This window comes from Halteromyces radiatus, assembly GCF_025201355.1.
Source record: "Halteromyces radiatus strain CBS 162.75 chromosome Unknown BX664scaffold_10, whole genome shotgun sequence".
In the NCBI taxonomy this organism is placed as follows: Eukaryota; Fungi; Mucoromycota; class Mucoromycetes; order Mucorales; family Cunninghamellaceae; genus Halteromyces; species Halteromyces radiatus.
The window spans coordinates 181,453-201,263 of record NW_026251696.1 but is presented as its reverse complement, the minus strand read 5'-3'; the positions used below and the strand labels follow the sequence as shown (position 1 = coordinate 201,263).

Below are 19,811 nucleotides of genomic sequence, written 5' to 3'. Positions count from 1 at the left end.
GCAAAAAAGAAAAGAAACCAACAACCCATTTTTCAAAGTCAGATCTTTATATTTGTCATGAATGTAAGACATTAAGAGTCGAAAGTAAGAAGGGAATCTTTCAGTTGATATATTTACAAAAATAAAAAGGGAAGATATATACTATAAAGAGAGATAGATATTAAATAAAAAAGTGAAAAAAACATAATAATAATAACAAATAATACAATGATATATAGCATAAAAAAAAATATAGAAAGTAAAAAAAAAAAAAAAAAAATACAATAACTAGCTAGTAGTGACATGTTTGATCATCCATAAACTGTTTGCGCTGGTATTTTGTTGAGTCATGATCATCATCAGTAGTTTCCTGATATACAGTTTCACGTTGCTGTTGAGAATAGGATCGAAGTTCAATAGTGGATGAAGATCGAGGGCCAGACCGAGAAGAAGAGGGAGAAAACAAAGAGAAACCATATTGAGAAAATAGTCGATGACATAATCTTGCCCACCATATTGATTTGTATGGAATAAATACTTCATGAATCACATTTCTTTGAGATTCTGTTGGTTGACTATCAGAGGTAAGATTGGTCACAGAGGATGTGCTTGGTATTTGTTGCATAGGAAAATGTGATACAGGTTGATCACCATTGTCAACTGTTTCCAAAGTATCAGAAGAGCTTGGAAGTGTACAAAGAGAAAGTTGTCGTATATTATATCGAGAAGATAATTGTGTCAAGGATGATGGTGGAATACATATACGTCGCATGGGAACACGATTATGACTAGTACTAGAATATCTTGATGTTGGATTGGTATGAATGATGGCAGAATCCCAGTTTGTCAAATCAGCATGGGGTATATCCAGAGGAGGCATAATGTACAATGTTTGCGTTTTCTCTTTCTTTCTTTCCATAGTGTCCGATGTATCATTTCGGATTTCAACCAATCGATATTCTTCAACATAAACCCTTCGCCAATATTGTATTCTATCATTGACGAAAGCTGTCAATGCTGGGTCAGTAAAGAATACAATAGCTACAAGAAATCCTACGATAATAATAAAAATAAAAAAGATTAGAACAAATGATGCTAATAGAAAAAAGAATTCATATTTTTTTTTACCATCAAGGCAGGCAAAGATTGTATCAAACATAGCTAACGTAAACGATGGTGGTTTGTGAATAATAGTGATTTTCATCTGAATGCCAAATCCCCAAATATTTACCACAAGAGGTACTATGTACACAAAAAAAAAAAAAAAAAAAAAAAAGAGAGAGAGAGAGAGAGAGAGAGAGAGATGGATAATGAGTATGATTCCTATTTGGTTCAACTATTTCTTTTTTTTTTTTTTTGTTCCTTACTGAGAGGATAAATGATGCACCTGACAACTACTTTGGAAAGCACAGCAGATTGTCTTCTTTGAAATCGACTTTCAGCTTGATTGGTACTTGCTTCACCCATATAAGTATTATGGTCAACGTTCTTGCGAAGAGCTTGTTGTTCATGTATTAGTTTGTAGAGAGCAATACCTGACGAGATGCCAGCAACAATGTTGATAAAGAATAGAAATCCATAATACCACATCTGCATTCAAATAAAAAAAAAATAAATAAATAATAGATACATTAGAAACAACGATAAAATTCGTTTTTTTTTTTAAATTCAATACCCATGAGAAAACAGCTTGCGATCTTTCATCTATATAATTCAAAAACCTAAAAAAGAAAAAGGAAAAAAGATGTCAGCGGAGTGGCAAAACGTTCGATTTATATGTTTACCAGCAGGTGTCATTGGTAGAATCCAAATAAGGAAGAGTGGCAATTTTGTAAATAGAGACAGCAGCACATATCAAAATATAAAGACAAGCACAAGGATAATAGAAATATTCGAGTAGATCGCGTCTTTTGACATTGATGACAAAAATCAAAACCAAGTTCAGTCCAACAATGGCCAAAAAGGAAGCACTAGTTAATCTTGATATATTGCTAATGACACCTGCTGCACGACAAAATTTATGTGGTCCTTGAACAAATGACATAGTGATGTTCATAATAGAATCTAATCCATTGGCAGTACATGCAATCATCACACACCTTAATGATATTCGATTCGCACGTTTCCTATCCATGATCCACAAGTAGAGAAAACTACTCAAAACAGCCACAGATGATACAAGAGCGATGATTGATGTCACCAATGTTGATGTATGAAGTGTATTGAATTGATCACTGGTATAAAGGAACTTTGTATCTTGATAGATTGTTTTTTGTTCAGTTTCCATTCCATGTACGAGATAAACAAAAGGAAAAAAAAAAGGTAATCAATTCTATACAGCTATAGGAAATAAGGTAGTGAGGGTAATGATGATAAATGATATGATGATGATAATAATAATAAAGGAGAAATAGTATGATGTAATAAGTAATAAAAGAAGAAAGGAAAGAAAAGAAGAAGAAAAAGAAAAAAATAGAAACATTTAACACGATCTTTTGATTTTTGGGTTATCTGAGTGCGAAAACTTTTTGAAATCTTCCCTGTCAGCTGCAAGATGAAAAAGATGTAGAATAAGTGAAAAAAAGAAGTGAGAAACAATATCAAATCTGTCAGGAGATAATATAAAATATACATTTCTACTATGATCATCACTTGTTTGACATGGAACTGACAATAATAATAATAATAATAAATCACTGTATTTTATTTACTTGTTCTTTTTTTAGGAATTTAAGGTACGAATATAAAATTTTTATTCTATGAAAATATAGAAAAGAGTTTGTTCCAGTCTTTTTCTCGTTTACATTTGTACCCCGCCGAAACAAAGAATGAAATTTGTTGTTTTTTTGGTATAATGATAAGCCTCATCTTTAATATACAAGAGGTCTAATTGATTACTAACCGTGTATAATCAAAAAAAACAACGCATTGCTATATAAAAAAAAAAACTTCTTTGGTATAATCTATAATAAACTATAAAAGTGGTATTAATGTCTCCCAGGATATTAAAAAAAGGAAAGTATGATCCTCTCGAATTGAGGTTGTGAGAAAGCTATATTTTATTTTCTATGTTCCTCAGAAGTCATTCCCTTTTTTGGTAACGGTACTCTTCCCACATGATACCCCAGATTCCTCTGTATGCGTAACCTATCTTACCGCTTTTAATGGCAATCCTTACTTGATCGTCTTTTCTTGGAATCCTTAGATGTGGCGTACTGATCTTGCCGAAATGATCATCCTTCATTGTCATCATCCGTCTATTATTCAGCCATTCATCATCCATCCCGATATGTCACTCTCAATCAATCATAAGTAATAACCATAACCAACTCTATGTAAACATAAAAGGTAAAAATATTTATTTATTCAATTGACCAAAAAAAAAAAAAAAAAAATGTAATGCTAATAAACCAAATTAGTATAAAAAGAGGAGGAAAAAGAAAAGTAGGGAAAAATATACAAATTTAAACTATTTCAGTGCATAAACAATAATATTCATTCATTCAGCATCGATTTGGGCATCTAGTTTCTGTTGAGCTTCAGCATTTGCCACAACTTCAGCCAAGTTGTCACCACCTTCACTAGTCAATCGTTGTCGAATCAGTTCTAAAACTGCCCTTTGAGTCCTTCGATCCAGTTTTTCCAATTTCTTTTCCACATCTCGCCGCAGATCCCAGTTAGCTTTCTTAGGTGCCAAATTGAATAAGTCCTAATACAAAAAAATAAAGAAGTGAGCTTCGCTTGTTTTTTTTTTTTTGTGCCCATCAGTTATTTCCCTTTAACAATATCCTGTTTTCCTATGTATCTGTACAATTCTCTTTCTACCAACTAAAAAATAGACCGTTCTACCTAAACCACACACACATATATATTTGTATATCTATACACGAAAAAAGAACTTACTACTTCTTCCTTTTCCTTTTCAGCAGCTTCTTGTAAAGTTTGTATAGGAATTTGTTTTGTTTCTGATTCCACAGTTGTCTTGATATTATCGGGTGTGGCGATATTCACCAGTTGTTTCAAATTTTCATCACTGGGTGTATAACTTCGAAAGGTCAGATCCCTAGTTAATTAAATATAATAAAGAAGGAATAAGTATTTCATCAATATAAAAGGTTTGATACTTACTTGACTTTTTCTTCAGCATTAGCTTGAATACTAGAATTGTTGGAAGCCAGTTTGCGTTTTCGAATAGCTTCTAATCTTTCTTTACGTCTTCGTGCTTCTTCTTCCATCTTATTGTATATAAATATGTATATGAAAATCTATCAAAAATAAAAATAAAAAAGTGAAAGGAAAAAAAAAAGGTCGCTTCCTTATTCCGTGACGACGACACCCAAAGAGACTTGATACTGAGATTGAAATCCACAGTGACAGACTCACTACATACATTTATTTAGTAGACAAATATTGTAATAAATGATACTTCTTCAACCGTGACAGATCATAGATTTTGTTTCATGCTTTAATCAAAAAGAACAATATATAATTAGACAGTGACAAAGGATGTGTCCAATACAGTAATAATAATAGTAAAAAAAAAAACAAGGATGTAGGAAAAATAAGTTTATTTCAAAATATATATATATAAAAGACTATAATACAATAATAGAGAGCCTATTCTACAAAGGATAATACCTTCTGATGATAACAGGTATCAGAGCAGCAATGGCTATTCCAATAAGACATGCTACATTGATAGGAGTCAGAATCACTAACTTGTCAGAAGAAGAAAGTCGATCAATAGCAGCACCAGCTTGTACATGGATAAAAGAAGGAGGAGTGACACCTAAAGAATAATAAAGAGATCAATATCCAATTAGTAATAAATTGTTCTATTTTTATTTACCTATAAAAGTTCCCCAGAAAAATGAAGATAATGGAACACCCAAATGAGGAGCACCCAAATTGATAGTCCAGTTGGGAGGAAAAGGAGCAATACGCAATACAATCAAATAATTCAACATATGCTTTTTATGTCGCACCAACTAAAAAAAAATAAATAAATAACAATAATAGCCAAATAAACAAAAAAAAGAAATCATGATTTTCATTTCTTGTTGTTTACCTGTTCATTCCACGAGGCAATTCTATCTCCAATCAAATGTATCACTGCTTTTGATCCAAGACTTCCTGAGATAATATATGCAAGTGTAGCACCAACAGCAGAACACTATGATCAAAAAATAAAAAAAAAAATAAAAATAAAAATAAACGATACAGAATGGGTATTAGTTTACACGTGGACAATTGAGAAAGTCTTATCTTTTTACCATTGAAACAGTAAATAAAGTAAGCCAAAAATCAAACAGTGTACCTCCTAGTATAGATAACCACATAGAACCAGGAATAGAGAAACTTTGAAGACTATAAAACATCATTCATATACAAAAAAAAAAAAAAATAAGACAAGGGTAGTTTATAATAATATAGACTTACTAAATATATGTAGCCACAAAAGTGACATAAACATTGATAAAGTGTTTATCCATATAAACAGAGAGTATTCGATTCAATTGCCGTAAGTCTTCCAAGTTTCTTGGGAATTTCAGAGCATCCCTATCTTCCCTATAGATAATAAAATAAATAAATAAAATGGTTGCATAATCCATGTCACCATCACTTACTCATCTACTGACGGTAAATTCAACTTTAATAAAGCAAATTCCAAAGCGGTAAAAGTAATCAGTAATAAGATGAGAGCTACTAATGAAGATAGATAGGATTTGCTTTGCCATAAAGTGAATGTAGAATTACTTATTGGTTTCCCAACAAGTCCTAATTCCTCTTGTTCGTCGTCTTTGTGATGTTGTTCAGACTCTTGTTCTGGTCGTTGTGTTATGGTTGAATAGCTCGGTTGAAGTACTGTTCTATTGGGTGCAATTAGAGGTGAAGTGATTTCTGTCATTGTGATGTATTCATTAATAATAATAAAAAAAAAAAAAAGAAGGAAAATGTATGAGTAAATTTGGTTTCTCTTTTTTTTTTTTTTTTATTACCCAGCCGGAGCATGGAAATACAGTATGGATTTTTCACAGCGACAACAAATTATATGCAAAAAAGGAGTGAAATGTTTTACCAAATGCGGTATAGACACATCGTAATAATAAAAAAAAATATATACTGTATATTTTATTTTGAAGGTATAAACAAGTCAGGAAAAAAAAAATAAAATAACATAGATTTCTAAAACTATCATCAATATACTAATTTATGATAATTCTACTATTGCTTTGCCACCAACATCGGATGTCTTGAGTTGTTTCTGTTTGGATAGTATATCTTTCGCCACCTTGTGTTCTTTGTCAAATATACTTTGATCAAGTTCTAGTTGTTGATATTTTGCCCGGATCATTGTCATCACTAATGAGAGAGTATCATCTTTTTCCTTTTTAAGGTGATTTGCGTACGCCATAAAAAAGTATGCTTTTCTAGCTGCCAGTCCCACTTTTTTCCTTGATATCTTTGTTCCTAGTGCTGTCTTGATATTTCCTGATACAAAAAGTTGTTTTTCTTTACTTGCAACATCCAACAGTTGATATAGTTCCCCCAGTGCACGGATGGAGAAATCATCTCCAAAAGTCAATAAACATTCGGTATCCTTCAATAACATGATTTCCAATGATGATGTTACTGATTTTTCCAAACTATGAATTTGTCGACGTAGATCCGTACAAACATCGTCCAACTTGAGTAATTGATCAGTCTCAGTTGAAAAGAGTACTGAATGTGATAAACAAAAAACAGTTTCCACGCCATATGCCAGATCATCTGCCAAGTCGCCCATAGATTGTCGAGCCAGATAAGCATAAGTCATTAGTACATGAACCAGATGATAAATCAAATGTGGCGCAGGAGATGATTTCATAATATCAGTCAATGCAGGAATAGCAGTAGGTAAAGCAGGTAGTTCAGGCGGCAGTGTAGTGTCGTTATCATCCTCTTGATCGTCTTCTTCTATATATGTTATTTTGGAAGCACGAGTGGTCCACCATGGTTCATATTCGGGTAAATTCAAAGTATTCCATGCATCCAGTTGAAGTAAAGCTTGAAAATCATGCTGTTCTTGTGGAGAAAGTAAATCCCAGATCTCTGATGCATCAGTTTGTGAAATATTCATACTACCAAATCGTTGTTCCATTGTTTTCATATTGGTATCAAGTTGGTCGTCTAATGGTTGCTCATCCAATATTAATTGATCATTCTCGGCTTCAAACTTGTTCAAGATCTTCTTCATTGTTTTCTTGTTGAGATCACATGCATCCAAAGACTTGATTTCCGCCATAACACTATCTTTGTAAAAGGATTCCGTACAAGAAGCATGTTGTTGATGTTTATAACAGGAAAGTGAACAATAACGTAGGTTACATCTTGGACAAATATAGTTGGAAGATTGTTTTTGACATCTATGGAATAATAATAAGTTACTATAAAGCGAAAAATAAATAAATCAAAGATGGGAAAAATGACTTACATATAACATAAAGGTTGATGAGTGGTTTGATTCAAATTGATATCATCGTTTTCTTGATCAATGATCTGCAATGAAGGCATAATCAAAGGCAGAAAAAAACAAAAAAAAAAAGAAGAGAGAGAGAAAGATAAAATATGAATTCGGCCGGATACTTTGCCGATGCGTCCACAAAAAAAAAAAGGCGGTCATTGAAATCATTCTGAACCCTTCATCCATACCTGGGAAAAAGGAAAAAAAAAAAAAAAAGTCCATATAACTTCCTTTCTCCGTTCCTTTTTATTATCTAATTCACCCATGTCAGTCACTCGGTTAAACTCAAGTATACATGACACTTTGAACGAGTTTGGTGAAGAAGACGATGATAAAAGGACAGTGGAACAGGAAGAACAAGAAGAACAATATTACCCTAAACAATATGAATCTGGTTGGCAAGCATGGCAACGACTTGTACCAAGGTTAGCTTTGTTTGCTTCTGTGGGTGCTGTATCACTCTATTTATTAATCCAATTAACACACCTTGTATTGAATATCGATCTACCACATACATTACAAGATGTTCAATCAATAGCAACACAACTGGATACAATGACTCATGAAGGTACCTGGTGGGACTATGTGAAGGTTGTTATGGTATTTGCAGCTATCTATGTGTGGCAACAAGGATTTTCTATGCCTGGGTGTGTTTTACTCAATTTACTATCTGGACATTTATATGGTGTAGTGGCCGGGAGTTTATGGACAAGTTACTTGACAGGTCTAGGTTCCACCTTGGCCTACTTTTTTGGTTGGTTAGTGGGTCAACCTGCAATGGAAATGGCTTGGATACGACATCGTGCTGACTTGATGCGGGAACAAATGGAAAAAGAAAGAAAATCAACAGGTCTCTTTTGGTGGTTATTATTTGCTAGACTTTTTCCCTTTTCCCCTTACTGGTAAAAAAAAAAAAAAAAAAAAAAAAAAAAAAAAAAAAAAAAAAATAAGTATAGGATTGATAATGATGATGATCTATTTTTTTTTTTTTTTTTTTTTTTTTTTTTAGGTTTATCAACTTGGCATCTCCATTATTGGGTATTTCTGTAGTACCTTTTTTTTGGTCAACTTTTTTGGGATCTCTACCTTATAATTTTGTTTGTGCTCAAGCTGGTGAAGTATTAGGTGAACTTTCTTCAACTTCTGATATCTTGACTGTCTCTTTGATGATCAAACTACTATTGGTGTCTCTAATATCATTAATTCCTATCTTTTGGGGGAAAACCATACAAAGAAAACTACGTGGATGGATTCAACAACGAAAGGAAGATGAAGAAATGGAATTGGATCGTTATCAACAACATCGACAAACATCTTTAGGTTATGTACCTGTTTCCACTCATATTAATTAGCTTATTTTTTTTTCTTTTACCCTTCTGTTTTGCCTTTTATTCTTACATACCAATATATATATATATATAGTTTATCTTTATTTAATACAGTTTACATAGAATAGTATAGATTTTCCCCCCCTCCCTCTACCTCTTATTGATTATCATTTTCATTAATAAAGCATTGAATTCATTTATATATTAAAAAAATGAAAAGCCTTCATGTCATCATCTCATGTCAAATTAACTGGCGCTGGGTTACATTTTTTTTTTTTTGATACTATTTTTTGCTCAGAAACTTTTCTACTGTTAAAAGAATAACAACCCAATAGCAGCATGTGATAATTTCAAGTCATCTATTCTTAGTTGAAATGATGAATAGTTCATGGGACATGTAACTCTTATTATTTTATCAGCAAATCATTGTAAGCAGTAGCCTGATGGACATGACCAACATTTTTTTTTTGAGCCCGACAATAAATTTTTTTTTCTTTCTTTTTCTATCCTTTTTCTTTTTCTTTTCTTTTCTCTTTTTCTTTTTATACAAATTCACATCATAATGACATCTTTACAGGAACTACGTCAACGACTATTTCATCCATACTATGTCTTACACTTTGTATATGGCTCCTTTCTTGTATTTTATCGTCTTTTTCATCTTGTTCAAAACCGTCCTCTTACTGTATGTCCTCTCACTTTTTTTTATATTGATACTCAATCGTCTAACTCTTTTTTCTTTTTTTCTTTTTTTACGTGTGTTTTTATATAGGATGTCGATAGTAACGCTCTTTTGTTGATGGTTGGTCTTGGTATATGGAAGTGCGTGATGGCCTCAACAGCCGAAGAACTGACAAGTGTCTTGATATTGTATACCAAAGTCTTTACATTGTGGTCTCTTTACTGGAATGCTGGTATATGGAAAACAATATCCTACATTGTCGGATGGATAGTGTAAGTTGTGGAATTCGAATAAAGAGATATGATGATGAAGAAATGTATATCGATGCTATGTCATTATATATGTCTATATATGTGTGTGTGTGTGTACATCCATTTTTGGATAAAGTCGAATGATTCCTTGTCACGACTTTTTTACTGAATTTTTTTTTTCTTTTTTCATAGGCTGTCGACTATATTTCCTCAACCATGGTACCGTGGACCAACAAAATTGATCGAACTGACTGAATCTTCCTTTCGTAACAAAGTATGTCCTGTCAAAAAGAAACCAACATCCTCATCGTCTTCAACAACTACATCATCACCATCTTCAACAACATCAACGGTTCCCATCAATGAAATCAAAGGTCCAAGGATTACCGAAATCGATGATGATAATAATAACAATGTCAAATACTGGGTGGTGATGCTTTATGCTAATTGGTCCATTTCGTGCCTGAATTTTGAAGCTGTTTTGGCTAAACTCTCTTTACAATATGATGCCAGTCATATCAAATTTGGTAAGTAATAAAAAAAAGGATCAAATAAATAAATGGTAACATGGTGATATACTGATACATTTTTTTTTTTTAATTACCTTCATTAAAAGGGAAAATTGATGTTGATATCTATACTGATATTGCTCAAGAATTTGGCGTAAGTCGAGATCCTGCTTCTTTTGATCTTCCTACCTTGGTCCTCTTTCAGAATGGAACAGAAATCAGAAGATTACCTGAACTTACAATACAAGATGACAATAAATCAAATACCAATGCTGCTAAAGATACCATCACGCGACTAGGATGGAGCAAGAAACCGGTAAATATACTCAGATTATTTATTTAATACAAAAAAAAAAGAAAGTATTTTTTTTAACTAATGCTTGATTTCTATTATGTATATAGGCTACTGTGATTCATGCATTCCAATTGGACAAGTTGCGGACTGATCATTCATAGTGTACATACCAATTCCTTTTATAGACTCTCTCTCTTCCTTTTTTTTTTTTTTTTTTTTTGTCATTAGGGAGGGAAAATTCATTATTTATATTTTACTTCAATAAAGATGTGCTTCTTTCTCCATTATCTACTCCTGCGGTTCTATTTCTGTGAATATTATTGGCTGAAGACGGATGAGTAAGACGGTATTATTTTTATCCGCAGTATTTTTTTTTTTTTTTTTTTTTTTTTGGGTTTTGACAAAGATCTTACAAGTCTTTCCGGAGACGGAAAAATAGGTCATGCTCTGATCCAATATAAAATCAATTTTTTTTTCATTTTTTTTTTTTTTGATCTTCTTTTCTTTACATTTTTATTTCCATTTTCTCTCTATCACTTAAAACTCTTTTATTTACGATGCCATCTACTTTATTCTCTCCTATCAAGATTGGTCAACAAGTTTTGAAACATCGAGTTGTTTTAGCCCCTTTGACTCGTTATCGTGCTGATGATCAAGGAAACCCTACAGATACTGTTGTAGAATACTACCAACAACGCGCTACCTCAGGTGGTTTACTTATCGCAGAAGCTACATGGATCAATCCTTTGGCTGGTGGACATCCTCATACTCCCGGTATTTACACCAATGATCAAATTCAAGCTTGGAAAAAAGTAACGGATGCTGTCCATGCAAAGGAAGGTATTATTTATCTTCAACTCTGGCATCTTGGTCGCACTACCTTTTCTGCCTTTTTACCTGACAAACAACCTCCAGTATCTGCCTCTGATATTCCGGTCGAAGGTCCTTCTGATATTGGTCTTCCTTATGAAACTCCTCGTGCTTTAAAGGTGGAAGAAATCAAAGCTATCACTCAAGGTTTTGCTCAAGCTGCTAAAAACGCGATGATCGCCGGATTTGATGGTAATTAGCGCTTACAAATATATATATGTGTGTGTTAAAAAAGGAAATCAAATAATCCAGATCAATAACGTTTTTTTTTTTTTTTTTTTTTTTTTTTTTTTTTTTTTGGGATCATTCATCCAGGTGTTGAAATTCATGGGGCTAATGGTTATCTCTTGGATCAATTTATCAATACATCAAGTAATAAGCGTACTGATCAATATGGTGGATCCATCGAAAATCGTGCTCGATTCCCTTTAGAAGTAGTAGATGCTGTTGCAAAGGCCATTGGTGACGATAAGACTGCTATTCGCTTTAGCCCGTTTTCCAGCTATCAAGGTATGAAGGATGATACTCCTGTTGCTACGTGGGGTTACATTACTGAACAACTCGAAAAGACCCATCCTGGCTTGGCCTATGTCCATTTTGTTGAACCTCTTATTCCTGATGAAGTAAAAGAAGGTGAAAAGGTGGATACGCTTGATTCTTTCCGTGCACTCTGGTCTGGACCCTTTATCTCTGCTGGCAATTACACCTATGATGCAAAGATGGCTTTTGATCGTGCGGAACAATCTCCCAACAGCTTGGTGGCTGTAGGCAGAGCCTTCATCGCCAATCCTGATTTGGTGGAACGCTTCCGCAACAACTGGAAACTTAATCCTTACGATCGTGATACCTTTTACACCCCTGGTCCTGTCGGTTACATAGATTATCCTTTTTACAATGAAAAAAATTAGTTTGATAGAATTCTTATCTTATTGTATAATAGTTTAGATATTTTTGTTTTATTTTATTGACTTTTAGAATTTTACTTTTAAAAAGGAACAAAATAAACATATATATTTAGCTTGTCTTTGTTTATTCTTTTACGTCTTCTCTCTTTTTAAAACTGTCATCCATCGTATATCATCATAGCGTCATTTGTCATCCATTCATCTTTGGCATTTTTATCATTGTAAGAGTTCCATATACTCTATCACATGTCATCATCTGTCACCATGCATAAGATTCATGCAATTTAGTAGGTTATGTAGAGTCAATCACAGGCTCAATCGATCATTTCATTTTTTTATTACCTTCCAAAAAAAAAAAAAAAAAAAAAAAAAAAAAAAAAAAAAAAAAAAAAAACTAATGAATATTGTAATGATCTTGAAGTATATTGATCGACGTTGACAGAAATTGTAATATGATTTGCATGACTTCGGAATATATTGGCCGATATTGTTGCTGACAAGTGCTGACAGGTACTGACATAATTCATCCGTTACAAGGAACCCTTCGGACCTTGAACGCATGATTCAATGTATAAATTTGGACATTTCGTAAATTCATGCCTCTCTTTTTCTTTATTCTTTACTTTATTTTTTTTTTCTCTACCCTTTTATTTTATTTTTTTTATTTTTTTTTTTTTTTACTCTTTTTCACTTTTTTACAACTTCAAACAAGATATGTCTTCTACTACAACTGCTTTATTCACTCCAATCAAACTTGGTCAATACATTTTGAAACATCGAGTTGTTTTGTCACCTATGACTCGTGCGCGTGCTGATGATCATGGTAATCCTACTGAACAAGTTGTTGAGTACTACAAACAGCGTGCTACTCCTGGTGGTTTATTGATTACTGAAGCTACTACCATATCTCCTTTTGCTGGTGGCTACCTTCATTCTCCTGGTGTTTTTACCAACGATCAAATCAAGGCATGGAAAAAAGTAACGGATGCTGTTCATGAAAAAGGTGGCATTATCTTTATTCAACTCTTACATCTTGGTCGTACTACCTTTTCTTCTCTTTTGCCTGATAATCAATCTATTGTATCTGCTTCTGATATTGCTATTGAAGGTATCTCGCAGTTTGGTACTCCTTATGAAGAACCTCGTCCTTTGGAAGTAGATGAAATCAAATCTATTACTCAAGATTTTGCTCAAGCTGCCAAGAATGCGATTTCGGCCGGTTTCGATGGTGAAAAAAAAAAGGATTAAAGAAAAAAAAAAAAAGAGAAAGAGAGAGAATAGTGGCAAAGGATATTGCTTAATGATTGGATCATATTTTTTTTTTTTTTTTACTCATCCTATTCTTTCTTTATAAATATCATTCCATAGGTGTAGAAATCCATAGTGGCTATGGTTATCTTTTGGATCAATTCATCAACACATCAAGCAACAAACGAACTGATCAATATGGTGGATCTATCGAAAATCGCGCTCGATTCACTCTGGAAGTGGTGGACGCTGTTGGAAAGGCTATTGGTGATGATAAGACTGGCATTCGTCTTAGTCCTTTTTCTGGATTCCAAGATATGAAGGATGATACACCTGTTGCTACTTGGAGCTACATCACTGAACAAATCGAAAAGAAACATCCTAGTTTGGCATATCTCCATTTTGTTGAACCTCGCTCTAATCCCGCTGCCGATAGTCTGGAACAAGTGGAAGAGGGTGAAGAAGTGGAAACCCTTGATCCTTTCCGTGCTCTCTGGTCTGGACCTTTTATCTCTTGTGGCAACTATACTTATGGTGCAAACATGGCTTTCGATCGTGCTGAACATTCTCCTAACAATTTGGTAGCTATAGGTAGAGCCTTCATCGCCAACCCTGATTTGGTGGAACGTTTCCGCAACAACTGGAAACTCAATCCTTACAATCGTGCTACTTTTCATGCCTCAGGATCTGAAGGTTATACCGATTATTCTTTTTACAATGCAACGGATTAGTTTTATTTTTTTTTAGATATCATCAATAAATTTTATTACCATTGTTACATTCATATACATATCTACCTTTTTTTTTTATGGTATGATCTTCCTACCTTGTAATTATCGATGATGCGATAATGAAATAATGCGGTCATGCAATGACGGAATGATGGGATAATGGGATGATTGGATCATGAGGAATTTACGATAACAAATGGCGAACGAAGGATGACGAAAAATGTATTGATGGATAATATGATGATGGCTCATGCATAATAGTACATCCACTATTAGTAATCAAATGAAATGACCACCAGTTTTCAGCATATTTTTTGTGATTATTGCATTTTAAATGATGTATTCAATTATGAATGACCTTTTTTTACCATGTTTACAGTCGTCATTAGGGAGTATCAGTCATCACCGTCATCTTCATCAATGCATTTGTAATGATCAGATTGAGATACAGATTATCCAGTAGTTTCCAAAAATCACCCACTCATAAGCAACCGGAAATTGAATTTCATTTGTCCTGAATTTATAAATTCTCTTTTTTTTTTTTTCTTCTCCTTTTTCCCTTTTTATTTTTTTTTTTCTGTCAAATTTTTATAATGCCTTCTGCTACTACAACTGCTTTATTCACGCCTATCAAAGTTGGTCAACATGTTTTGAAACATCGAGTTGCTTTAGCTCCTTTGACTCGAATGCGTGCTGATGACAATGGCAATCCTACTGAACAAGTTGTTGAATATTATAAGCAACGTGCTACTCCTGGTGGATTACTAATCACTGAAGCGACTGCCATCTCCCCTTATGCTGGTGCTTATCCTCATACTCCCGGTATTTATACTAATGAACACATTGCAGCTTGGAAAAAGGTAACGGATGCTGTTCATGAAAAGGAAGGTATTATTTATCTTCAACTCTGGCATCTTGGTCGGGCTTCATTCTCCTTCCTTTTGCCTGATAATCAAACTCCTGTATCTGCTTCTGATATTTCTATTGAAGGTACCTCGCCTTTGGGTGCTCCCTATCAAAAACCTCGTCCTTTGGAAGTCGAAGAAATCAAGTCTATTACTCAAGATTTTGCTCAAGCTGCCAAGAATGCAATTGCTGCTGGTTTCGATGGTAAAAAAAAAAAAAAAAAAAAAAGAAGGGTGTAGCTTTTTGTTTTATTAAGTGGTTCTTTTCTTTTCTGATCACCTATAGGTATTGAAATTCATAGTGCTAATGGTTATCTTTTGGATCAATTTATCAATACATCAAGCAACAAACGTACTGATCAATATGGTGGATCTATTGAAAATCGTGCCCGATTTTCTCTAGAAGTAGTGGATGCTGTGGCAAAAGCGATCGGTGATGATAAGACTGCTGTTCGTTACAGTCCTTGGTCTGGATTCCAAGATATGAAGGATGATACTCCTGTTGCTACATGGAGTTACATTACTGAACAACTTGAAAAGACTCATCCTGATTTGGCCTATCTCCACTTTACTGAACCTCGTGTTACTCTCTTTGGTGATGCTCCTATTGAAGTGAAAGAAGGTGAAAAAGTGGATACTCTTGATCCTTTCCGTGCTCTCTGGTCTGGACCTTTTATCTCTGCTGGCAACTACACTTATGATCCAAAGTCTGTTTTCGAACGTGCTGAAACTTCTCCCAATAACTTGGTGGCTGTAGGTAGAGCTTTCATCGCCAACCCTGATTTAGTAGAACGCCTTCGCAACAACTGGAAACTCACTCCTTACAATCGTGCTACGTTTTATACCCCTGGACCTGAAGGTTATACTGATTACGCTTTTTACAATCAAGACAATTAGTTTAATTTAATAGAATTAGATATTTATCTTTTAATAGTTTATTTAGATGCTCTTAGTATATGTATTTTTTTTTCTTTAATATCCACTAATAAAAATTGATTTTTTTTTTTTTGTTTTCAACATGAAATGATGAGAAATCTAATGTATGGAGAGGTTTTATCCATTAAAGAAAAGCGGATAAATTATATCCGACTTGATTTTTCTATGCGTTCGTTAGCAAATAAGTGTCAATGCGGACTGAAGAAGACGCACAAACTTACCAATTTTTTTTTATTAACGATCACCAAGATATCATCTGATGTTTTCTTTTGCTTAAATGATATTATAGAGCCACATAATGTTTTCTCAATTTTTTTGTATTAATCATCAATGTTATCGATTGATTGAATTACATCATGTGCGGGGATTCAACATGGCAAGCATCATGCTATAAAAGATGGATAATTCTCTTCTTTTCTCTTTTTTTTTCCACACTTGTTTTTTTTTTATTATTATCTCTTTGCACGTACCTTTTTTTTTTTTTTTTTTTTTTTAATAATGCCTTCCATTACTCCTACTTTATTCACTCCCATCAAGATCGGAAAACATACTTTACAACATAGAATTGTGCTTCCTCCTTTGACAAGAATGCGAAATGATGACGACCACAAGCCCACTGATGACAGTGTCGAATACTACAAACAACGTTCTACTCCAGGTGGATTACTTATTGCAGAAGGCACTGTTATTTCACACGATGCTGGTGGTTATCCTGGAACACCTGGTATCTATACAACTGAACAAATCGAGGCTTGGAAAAAAGTGACGGATGCTGTTCATGATAAGGGCGCAATCATCTTTCTTCAAATCTTTCATCATGGTCGAACATCACCTGCTTATATGTTCCCTGATAATCATCCTCCTGTGTCAGCCTCTCCAATTGCTGTGAAAGGTATCTCTTATGTGGGGTTTCCCTATGAAACCCCTCGTGCTTTGGAAATTGAAGAAATCCAATCCATCACTCAAGATTTCGTTCGTGCTGCCGAAAACGCTATTGCTGCAGGATTTGATGGTAAAAAAAAAAAAAAAAAATGAAATACTAATAATGAATTATTTTTGATCATTGATATTTTTATTCATCCTTTTTTTTTTTTTTATAACATATATCTATTTCTGCGTTGATAGGCGTAGAGATTCATGCTGCCAATGGTTATCTTTTGGATCAATTCATCAATACATCAAGTAATAAACGTACTGATCAATACGGTGGGTCAATACAGAATCGAGCTCGATTCCCGTTAGAAGTGGTGGATGCTGTGGCAAAGGCTATTGGTGATGACAAGACTGCTATTCGTTTTAGTCCTTGGTCTGAATTTCAAGATATGGAAGATGATACACCTGTTGCTACATGGAGTTACATTACTGAACAACTTGAAAAAACCCACCCTGGATTGGCGTATCTTCACTACATCGAACCTCGTGTGAATCTTTTGCTAGATGGTCCTGAAGAAGGTGAGAAGGTGGATACACTTGACCCTTTCCGTGCTCTCTGGTCTGGTCCTTTTATTTCTGCTGGTCATTATACTTTTGATATCAAATCTTCTTTTCATCGTGCTGAAACATCACCCAATAATTTGGTGGCTATAGGTAGAGCTTTCACCAGTAATCCTGATTTGGTGGAACGCATACGCAACAACTGGCCGATTGCTCCGTATCATCGTCCTACTTTATATTCCACTGGACCTGTTGGCTACATCGATTTCCCTCCTTACAGCAAAAACAATTAGTTAGTGTTATATACCTTTAAATGCTGTAGATTATTTTCAATCAAATAAAATATATACCTTTTTTTAATTATTTTTACAATAATGTAGGATGATTTTGTGATGATGATATTGAATAATATCATCATTGTCATCAGTGTTTTGCATGATCTCCATAAACGAACTGCCCCTTATTCAAGCTTGTGTTTCAATTCCCGACTGTGGCTTGACTTGGAAGTAGTTGGATGAAAAAGCATTGCATCTTTTTTTTTTTTTTTTTTGTTCTTTTTCTTTCTATTACCGACACCTTTTTTTTTTCTTTTTCCTTGATAACATGAGACCTCTTACTAACGAAGAAACTACCACTCTATTCGAAAAGCTTGCTAAATAGTAAGTGATTAATGGAGAAATAACTTTATTGATTCCATTCTTACTCAACTTTTTTTTTTTGAATATAGTATTGGTGCCAATATCAAACACTTGATCGATCGTCCTGATGAAACCTATTGTTTTCGACTTCATAAAAACAAGGTGTATTATCTTAGGTAAACTGAAGGAATGAAAAAAAAAGAAGGATACATTAATAGTGATTTATTGATAAAAGGATAAGAATCAAAGACTAACCTATATGTGATCCTCTTTTTTTTTTTTTTTTGATACAATAGTGAAAGTATGATGCGAGTAGCTGTCAGTGTAGGAAGAGATCAATTAGGTTCTTTGGGTGTATGTTTTGGTAAATTCACAAAAACTGGCAAATTCACACTTCACATTACAGCATTGGATTATTTGGCACAATACGCAAAGGTATATTGGATAGGGAAAAATGATCTGTGTAGAGTATTGACCCTAGAGTATTGACCTTTTTTTTTTTTTTTTTTGTACGTTTGATGAACGTATATATATATATATATATAGCACAAAATCTGGATCAAACCCAATGGTGAAATGCCTTTCTTATATGGCAACAATGTGGTGAAGGCACATTTAGGACGTATTACTGATGACACTCCAGAACACACCGGTGTAGTTGTGTTTTCCATGACAGATAGTCCACTGGTAAGAAAGAAAGAAAGAAAGAAATAGTAGGGATAGATAATGATTTCTTCTTCTTTTTTTTTTTTCCTTATAGGGTTTTGGTGTGACAGCAAGATCAACTGTGGATATGAAGAAATTACAGCCTACTGATATTATTACCTTCCACCAAGCAGATGTGGGTGAATACCTCAGATCCGAAGATACTTTATTTTAAGGTCTATTTTTACTATTCATTTTCTTTTTATGTAATTCATACTTTTTTATTATCTTATCATACATATCAATAAAAATAAACGCATTTGTCTATCTTATTTATGAATGACTGTACATCATACTGTGTGATAGCTTTGAATCAAAAATTAGGGAGTCTGGTAGTAATTGATCATCATCATAATTCTACATCAATTCACATAACATATATATATATAATATACATTATATATATATTATATAATTTAATCATTTTATCTCTTTATAATAACAAAAAAAAAAGGGGGCGTAGGGGATCAATCATCATAAGATTTTAGTGAATGTGACACATGAATAATGATTTTCACTTATTTTTTTATTGATAGATATCAAAACAGTTGATTCTAATAAGGAGTAAAAATAAGATGGAAGAATGTCAACTCCTTTAAATATGTTGGTTTGGTAAAATATATAAAAAGAGAGAGAGAGAGATGATTGTATAATCATATTTATTCTTTTTTTTTTTTTTTTTTTTTTATCAGAGGCTCCGATGTCTATCTATTTGATATCTTTATATCTTCAATTAGATCAAACCTTAGAATGGATTTGCTTTTTATATGGAATGGGATTAACTATATTGACCATATTTCTTTATGAACCTTTGGCTGAAAAAGATATAAAAATAATTAAACAAAACTCATTATAAATATATATAAATATATATATTTATGATGGTGTCAT

At 33.4% G+C, this 19,811-nt stretch overlaps 11 protein-coding genes across 11 annotated transcripts; 7 read left to right on the top strand and 4 right to left on the bottom strand.

Moving 5' to 3' along the window:
* Window positions 1-267: 267 nt before the first annotated feature.
* On the bottom strand, window positions 268-2,266 carry BX664DRAFT_369152 (uncharacterized protein; the record flags this gene model as incomplete). The annotated part of the gene is made up of 5 exons (XM_051548603.1): window positions 268-1,032; window positions 1,108-1,221; window positions 1,347-1,569; window positions 1,655-1,700; window positions 1,764-2,266. 5 exons carry the CDS (start codon window positions 2,264-2,266, stop codon window positions 272-274), a joined length of 1,647 nt encoding a protein of 548 aa, XP_051396212.1. The 3' UTR covers window positions 268-271.
* A 1,087-nt stretch (window positions 2,267-3,353) lies between these two features.
* BX664DRAFT_342499 (mRNA splicing factor) lies at window positions 3,354-4,282 on the bottom strand. The gene is made up of 3 exons (XM_051547156.1): window positions 4,108-4,282; window positions 3,883-4,042; window positions 3,354-3,688 (listed from the first exon to the last, which is right to left on the bottom strand). The coding sequence occupies exons 1-3, from the start codon at window positions 4,212-4,214 to the stop codon at window positions 3,479-3,481; spliced, it is 477 nt and encodes a 158-aa protein (XP_051396211.1). The 5' UTR covers window positions 4,215-4,282; the 3' UTR covers window positions 3,354-3,478.
* A 252-nt stretch (window positions 4,283-4,534) lies between these two features.
* Window positions 4,535-5,921, bottom strand: BX664DRAFT_342495 (snare associated Golgi protein-domain-containing protein). Its single transcript, XM_051547155.1, has 6 exons — window positions 5,607-5,921; window positions 5,419-5,547; window positions 5,253-5,346; window positions 5,048-5,152; window positions 4,829-4,967; window positions 4,535-4,768 (listed from the first exon to the last, which is right to left on the bottom strand). Exons 1-6 carry the CDS (start codon window positions 5,885-5,887, stop codon window positions 4,602-4,604), a joined length of 915 nt encoding a protein of 304 aa, XP_051396210.1. The 5' UTR covers window positions 5,888-5,921; the 3' UTR covers window positions 4,535-4,601.
* A 162-nt stretch (window positions 5,922-6,083) lies between these two features.
* Window positions 6,084-7,545, bottom strand: BX664DRAFT_362268 (uncharacterized protein). The gene is made up of 2 exons (XM_051548300.1): window positions 7,454-7,545; window positions 6,084-7,385 (listed from the first exon to the last, which is right to left on the bottom strand). Exons 1-2 carry the CDS (start codon window positions 7,531-7,533, stop codon window positions 6,191-6,193), a joined length of 1,275 nt encoding a protein of 424 aa, XP_051396209.1. The 5' UTR covers window positions 7,534-7,545; the 3' UTR covers window positions 6,084-6,190.
* A 176-nt stretch (window positions 7,546-7,721) lies between these two features.
* On the top strand, window positions 7,722-8,996 carry BX664DRAFT_303431 (snare associated Golgi protein-domain-containing protein). The gene is made up of 2 exons (XM_051542481.1): window positions 7,722-8,385; window positions 8,493-8,996. Exons 1-2 carry the CDS (start codon window positions 7,748-7,750, stop codon window positions 8,833-8,835), a joined length of 981 nt encoding a protein of 326 aa, XP_051396208.1. The 5' UTR covers window positions 7,722-7,747; the 3' UTR covers window positions 8,836-8,996.
* A 298-nt stretch (window positions 8,997-9,294) lies between these two features.
* BX664DRAFT_342490 (uncharacterized protein) lies at window positions 9,295-10,741 on the top strand. The gene is made up of 5 exons (XM_051547154.1): window positions 9,295-9,496; window positions 9,584-9,765; window positions 9,937-10,271; window positions 10,361-10,569; window positions 10,656-10,741. Exons 1-5 carry the CDS (start codon window positions 9,374-9,376, stop codon window positions 10,707-10,709), a joined length of 903 nt encoding a protein of 300 aa, XP_051396207.1. The 5' UTR covers window positions 9,295-9,373; the 3' UTR covers window positions 10,710-10,741.
* A 299-nt stretch (window positions 10,742-11,040) lies between these two features.
* BX664DRAFT_380897 (uncharacterized protein) lies at window positions 11,041-12,449 on the top strand. The gene is made up of 2 exons (XM_051548929.1): window positions 11,041-11,610; window positions 11,734-12,449. Exons 1-2 carry the CDS (start codon window positions 11,106-11,108, stop codon window positions 12,324-12,326), a joined length of 1,098 nt encoding a protein of 365 aa, XP_051396206.1. The 5' UTR covers window positions 11,041-11,105; the 3' UTR covers window positions 12,327-12,449.
* Window positions 12,450-13,037: 588 nt separating this feature from the next.
* On the top strand, window positions 13,038-14,332 carry BX664DRAFT_369150 (uncharacterized protein; the record flags this gene model as incomplete). Its single annotated transcript, XM_051548602.1, has 2 exons — window positions 13,038-13,551; window positions 13,692-14,332. 2 exons carry the CDS (start codon window positions 13,038-13,040, stop codon window positions 14,300-14,302), a joined length of 1,125 nt encoding a protein of 374 aa, XP_051396205.1. The 3' UTR covers window positions 14,303-14,332.
* Window positions 14,333-14,871: 539 nt separating this feature from the next.
* On the top strand, window positions 14,872-16,198 carry BX664DRAFT_342485 (uncharacterized protein). The gene is made up of 2 exons (XM_051547153.1): window positions 14,872-15,412; window positions 15,494-16,198. Exons 1-2 carry the CDS (start codon window positions 14,896-14,898, stop codon window positions 16,102-16,104), a joined length of 1,128 nt encoding a protein of 375 aa, XP_051396204.1. The 5' UTR covers window positions 14,872-14,895; the 3' UTR covers window positions 16,105-16,198.
* Window positions 16,199-16,625: 427 nt separating this feature from the next.
* Window positions 16,626-17,949, top strand: BX664DRAFT_342484 (uncharacterized protein). The gene is made up of 2 exons (XM_051547152.1): window positions 16,626-17,155; window positions 17,269-17,949. Exons 1-2 carry the CDS (start codon window positions 16,642-16,644, stop codon window positions 17,868-17,870), a joined length of 1,116 nt encoding a protein of 371 aa, XP_051396203.1. The 5' UTR covers window positions 16,626-16,641; the 3' UTR covers window positions 17,871-17,949.
* Window positions 17,950-18,110: 161 nt separating this feature from the next.
* On the top strand, window positions 18,111-19,192 carry BX664DRAFT_342482 (60S ribosome subunit biogenesis protein nip7). Its single transcript, XM_051547151.1, has 5 exons — window positions 18,111-18,236; window positions 18,305-18,391; window positions 18,512-18,650; window positions 18,762-18,902; window positions 18,976-19,192. The coding sequence occupies exons 1-5, from the start codon at window positions 18,181-18,183 to the stop codon at window positions 19,093-19,095; spliced, it is 543 nt and encodes a 180-aa protein (XP_051396202.1). The 5' UTR covers window positions 18,111-18,180; the 3' UTR covers window positions 19,096-19,192.
* Window positions 19,193-19,811: the final 619 nt, after the last annotated feature.

Excerpts from the sequence above, each read along its gene's own strand:
- BX664DRAFT_342499 (XM_051547156.1), bottom strand. The coding sequence starts at position 4,214 with ATGGAAGAAGAAGCACGAAGACGTAAAGAAAGATTAGAAGCTATTCGA. Across the intron at positions 4,043-4,107 it reads AATGCTGAAGAAAAAGTCAA|GGATCTGACCTTTCGAAGTT; the intron begins GTAAGTATCAAA and ends TTAATTAACTAG. Across the intron at positions 3,689-3,882 it reads AAAAGGAAAAGGAAGAAGTA|GACTTATTCAATTTGGCACC; the intron begins GTAAGTTCTTTT and ends TTTTTGTATTAG.
- BX664DRAFT_342495 (XM_051547155.1), bottom strand. The coding sequence starts at position 5,887 with ATGACAGAAATCACTTCACCTCTAATTGCACCCAATAGAACAGTACTT. Across the intron at positions 5,347-5,418 it reads TTTGTGGCTACATATATTTA|TCTTCAAAGTTTCTCTATTC; the intron begins GTAAGTCTATAT and ends GATGTTTTATAG. Across the intron at positions 4,968-5,047 it reads TTGCCTCGTGGAATGAACAG|TTGGTGCGACATAAAAAGCA; the intron begins GTAAACAACAAG and ends ATTTTTTTTTAG.
- BX664DRAFT_362268 (XM_051548300.1), bottom strand. The coding sequence starts at position 7,533 with ATGCCTTCATTGCAGATCATTGATCAAGAAAACGATGATATCAATTTG. Across the intron at positions 7,386-7,453 it reads CATCAACCTTTATGTTATAT|ATGTCAAAAACAATCTTCCA; the intron begins GTAAGTCATTTT and ends ATTATTCCATAG.
- BX664DRAFT_303431 (XM_051542481.1), top strand. The coding sequence starts at position 7,748 with ATGTCAGTCACTCGGTTAAACTCAAGTATACATGACACTTTGAACGAG. Across the intron at positions 8,386-8,492 it reads TTTCCCTTTTCCCCTTACTG|GTTTATCAACTTGGCATCTC; the intron begins GTAAAAAAAAAA and ends TTTTTTTTTTAG.
- BX664DRAFT_342490 (XM_051547154.1), top strand. The coding sequence starts at position 9,374 with ATGACATCTTTACAGGAACTACGTCAACGACTATTTCATCCATACTAT. Across the intron at positions 9,497-9,583 it reads TTCAAAACCGTCCTCTTACT|GATGTCGATAGTAACGCTCT; the intron begins GTATGTCCTCTC and ends GTTTTTATATAG. Across the intron at positions 9,766-9,936 it reads TACATTGTCGGATGGATAGT|GCTGTCGACTATATTTCCTC; the intron begins GTAAGTTGTGGA and ends CTTTTTTCATAG.
- BX664DRAFT_380897 (XM_051548929.1), top strand. The coding sequence starts at position 11,106 with ATGCCATCTACTTTATTCTCTCCTATCAAGATTGGTCAACAAGTTTTG. Across the intron at positions 11,611-11,733 it reads GATGATCGCCGGATTTGATG|GTGTTGAAATTCATGGGGCT; the intron begins GTAATTAGCGCT and ends TCATTCATCCAG.
- BX664DRAFT_342485 (XM_051547153.1), top strand. The coding sequence starts at position 14,896 with ATGCCTTCTGCTACTACAACTGCTTTATTCACGCCTATCAAAGTTGGT. Across the intron at positions 15,413-15,493 it reads AATTGCTGCTGGTTTCGATG|GTATTGAAATTCATAGTGCT; the intron begins GTAAAAAAAAAA and ends GATCACCTATAG.
- BX664DRAFT_342484 (XM_051547152.1), top strand. The coding sequence starts at position 16,642 with ATGCCTTCCATTACTCCTACTTTATTCACTCCCATCAAGATCGGAAAA. Across the intron at positions 17,156-17,268 it reads TATTGCTGCAGGATTTGATG|GCGTAGAGATTCATGCTGCC; the intron begins GTAAAAAAAAAA and ends CTGCGTTGATAG.
- BX664DRAFT_342482 (XM_051547151.1), top strand. The coding sequence starts at position 18,181 with ATGAGACCTCTTACTAACGAAGAAACTACCACTCTATTCGAAAAGCTT. Across the intron at positions 18,651-18,761 it reads ATTTGGCACAATACGCAAAG|CACAAAATCTGGATCAAACC; the intron begins GTATATTGGATA and ends ATATATATATAG. Across the intron at positions 18,903-18,975 it reads CCATGACAGATAGTCCACTG|GGTTTTGGTGTGACAGCAAG; the intron begins GTAAGAAAGAAA and ends TTTTCCTTATAG.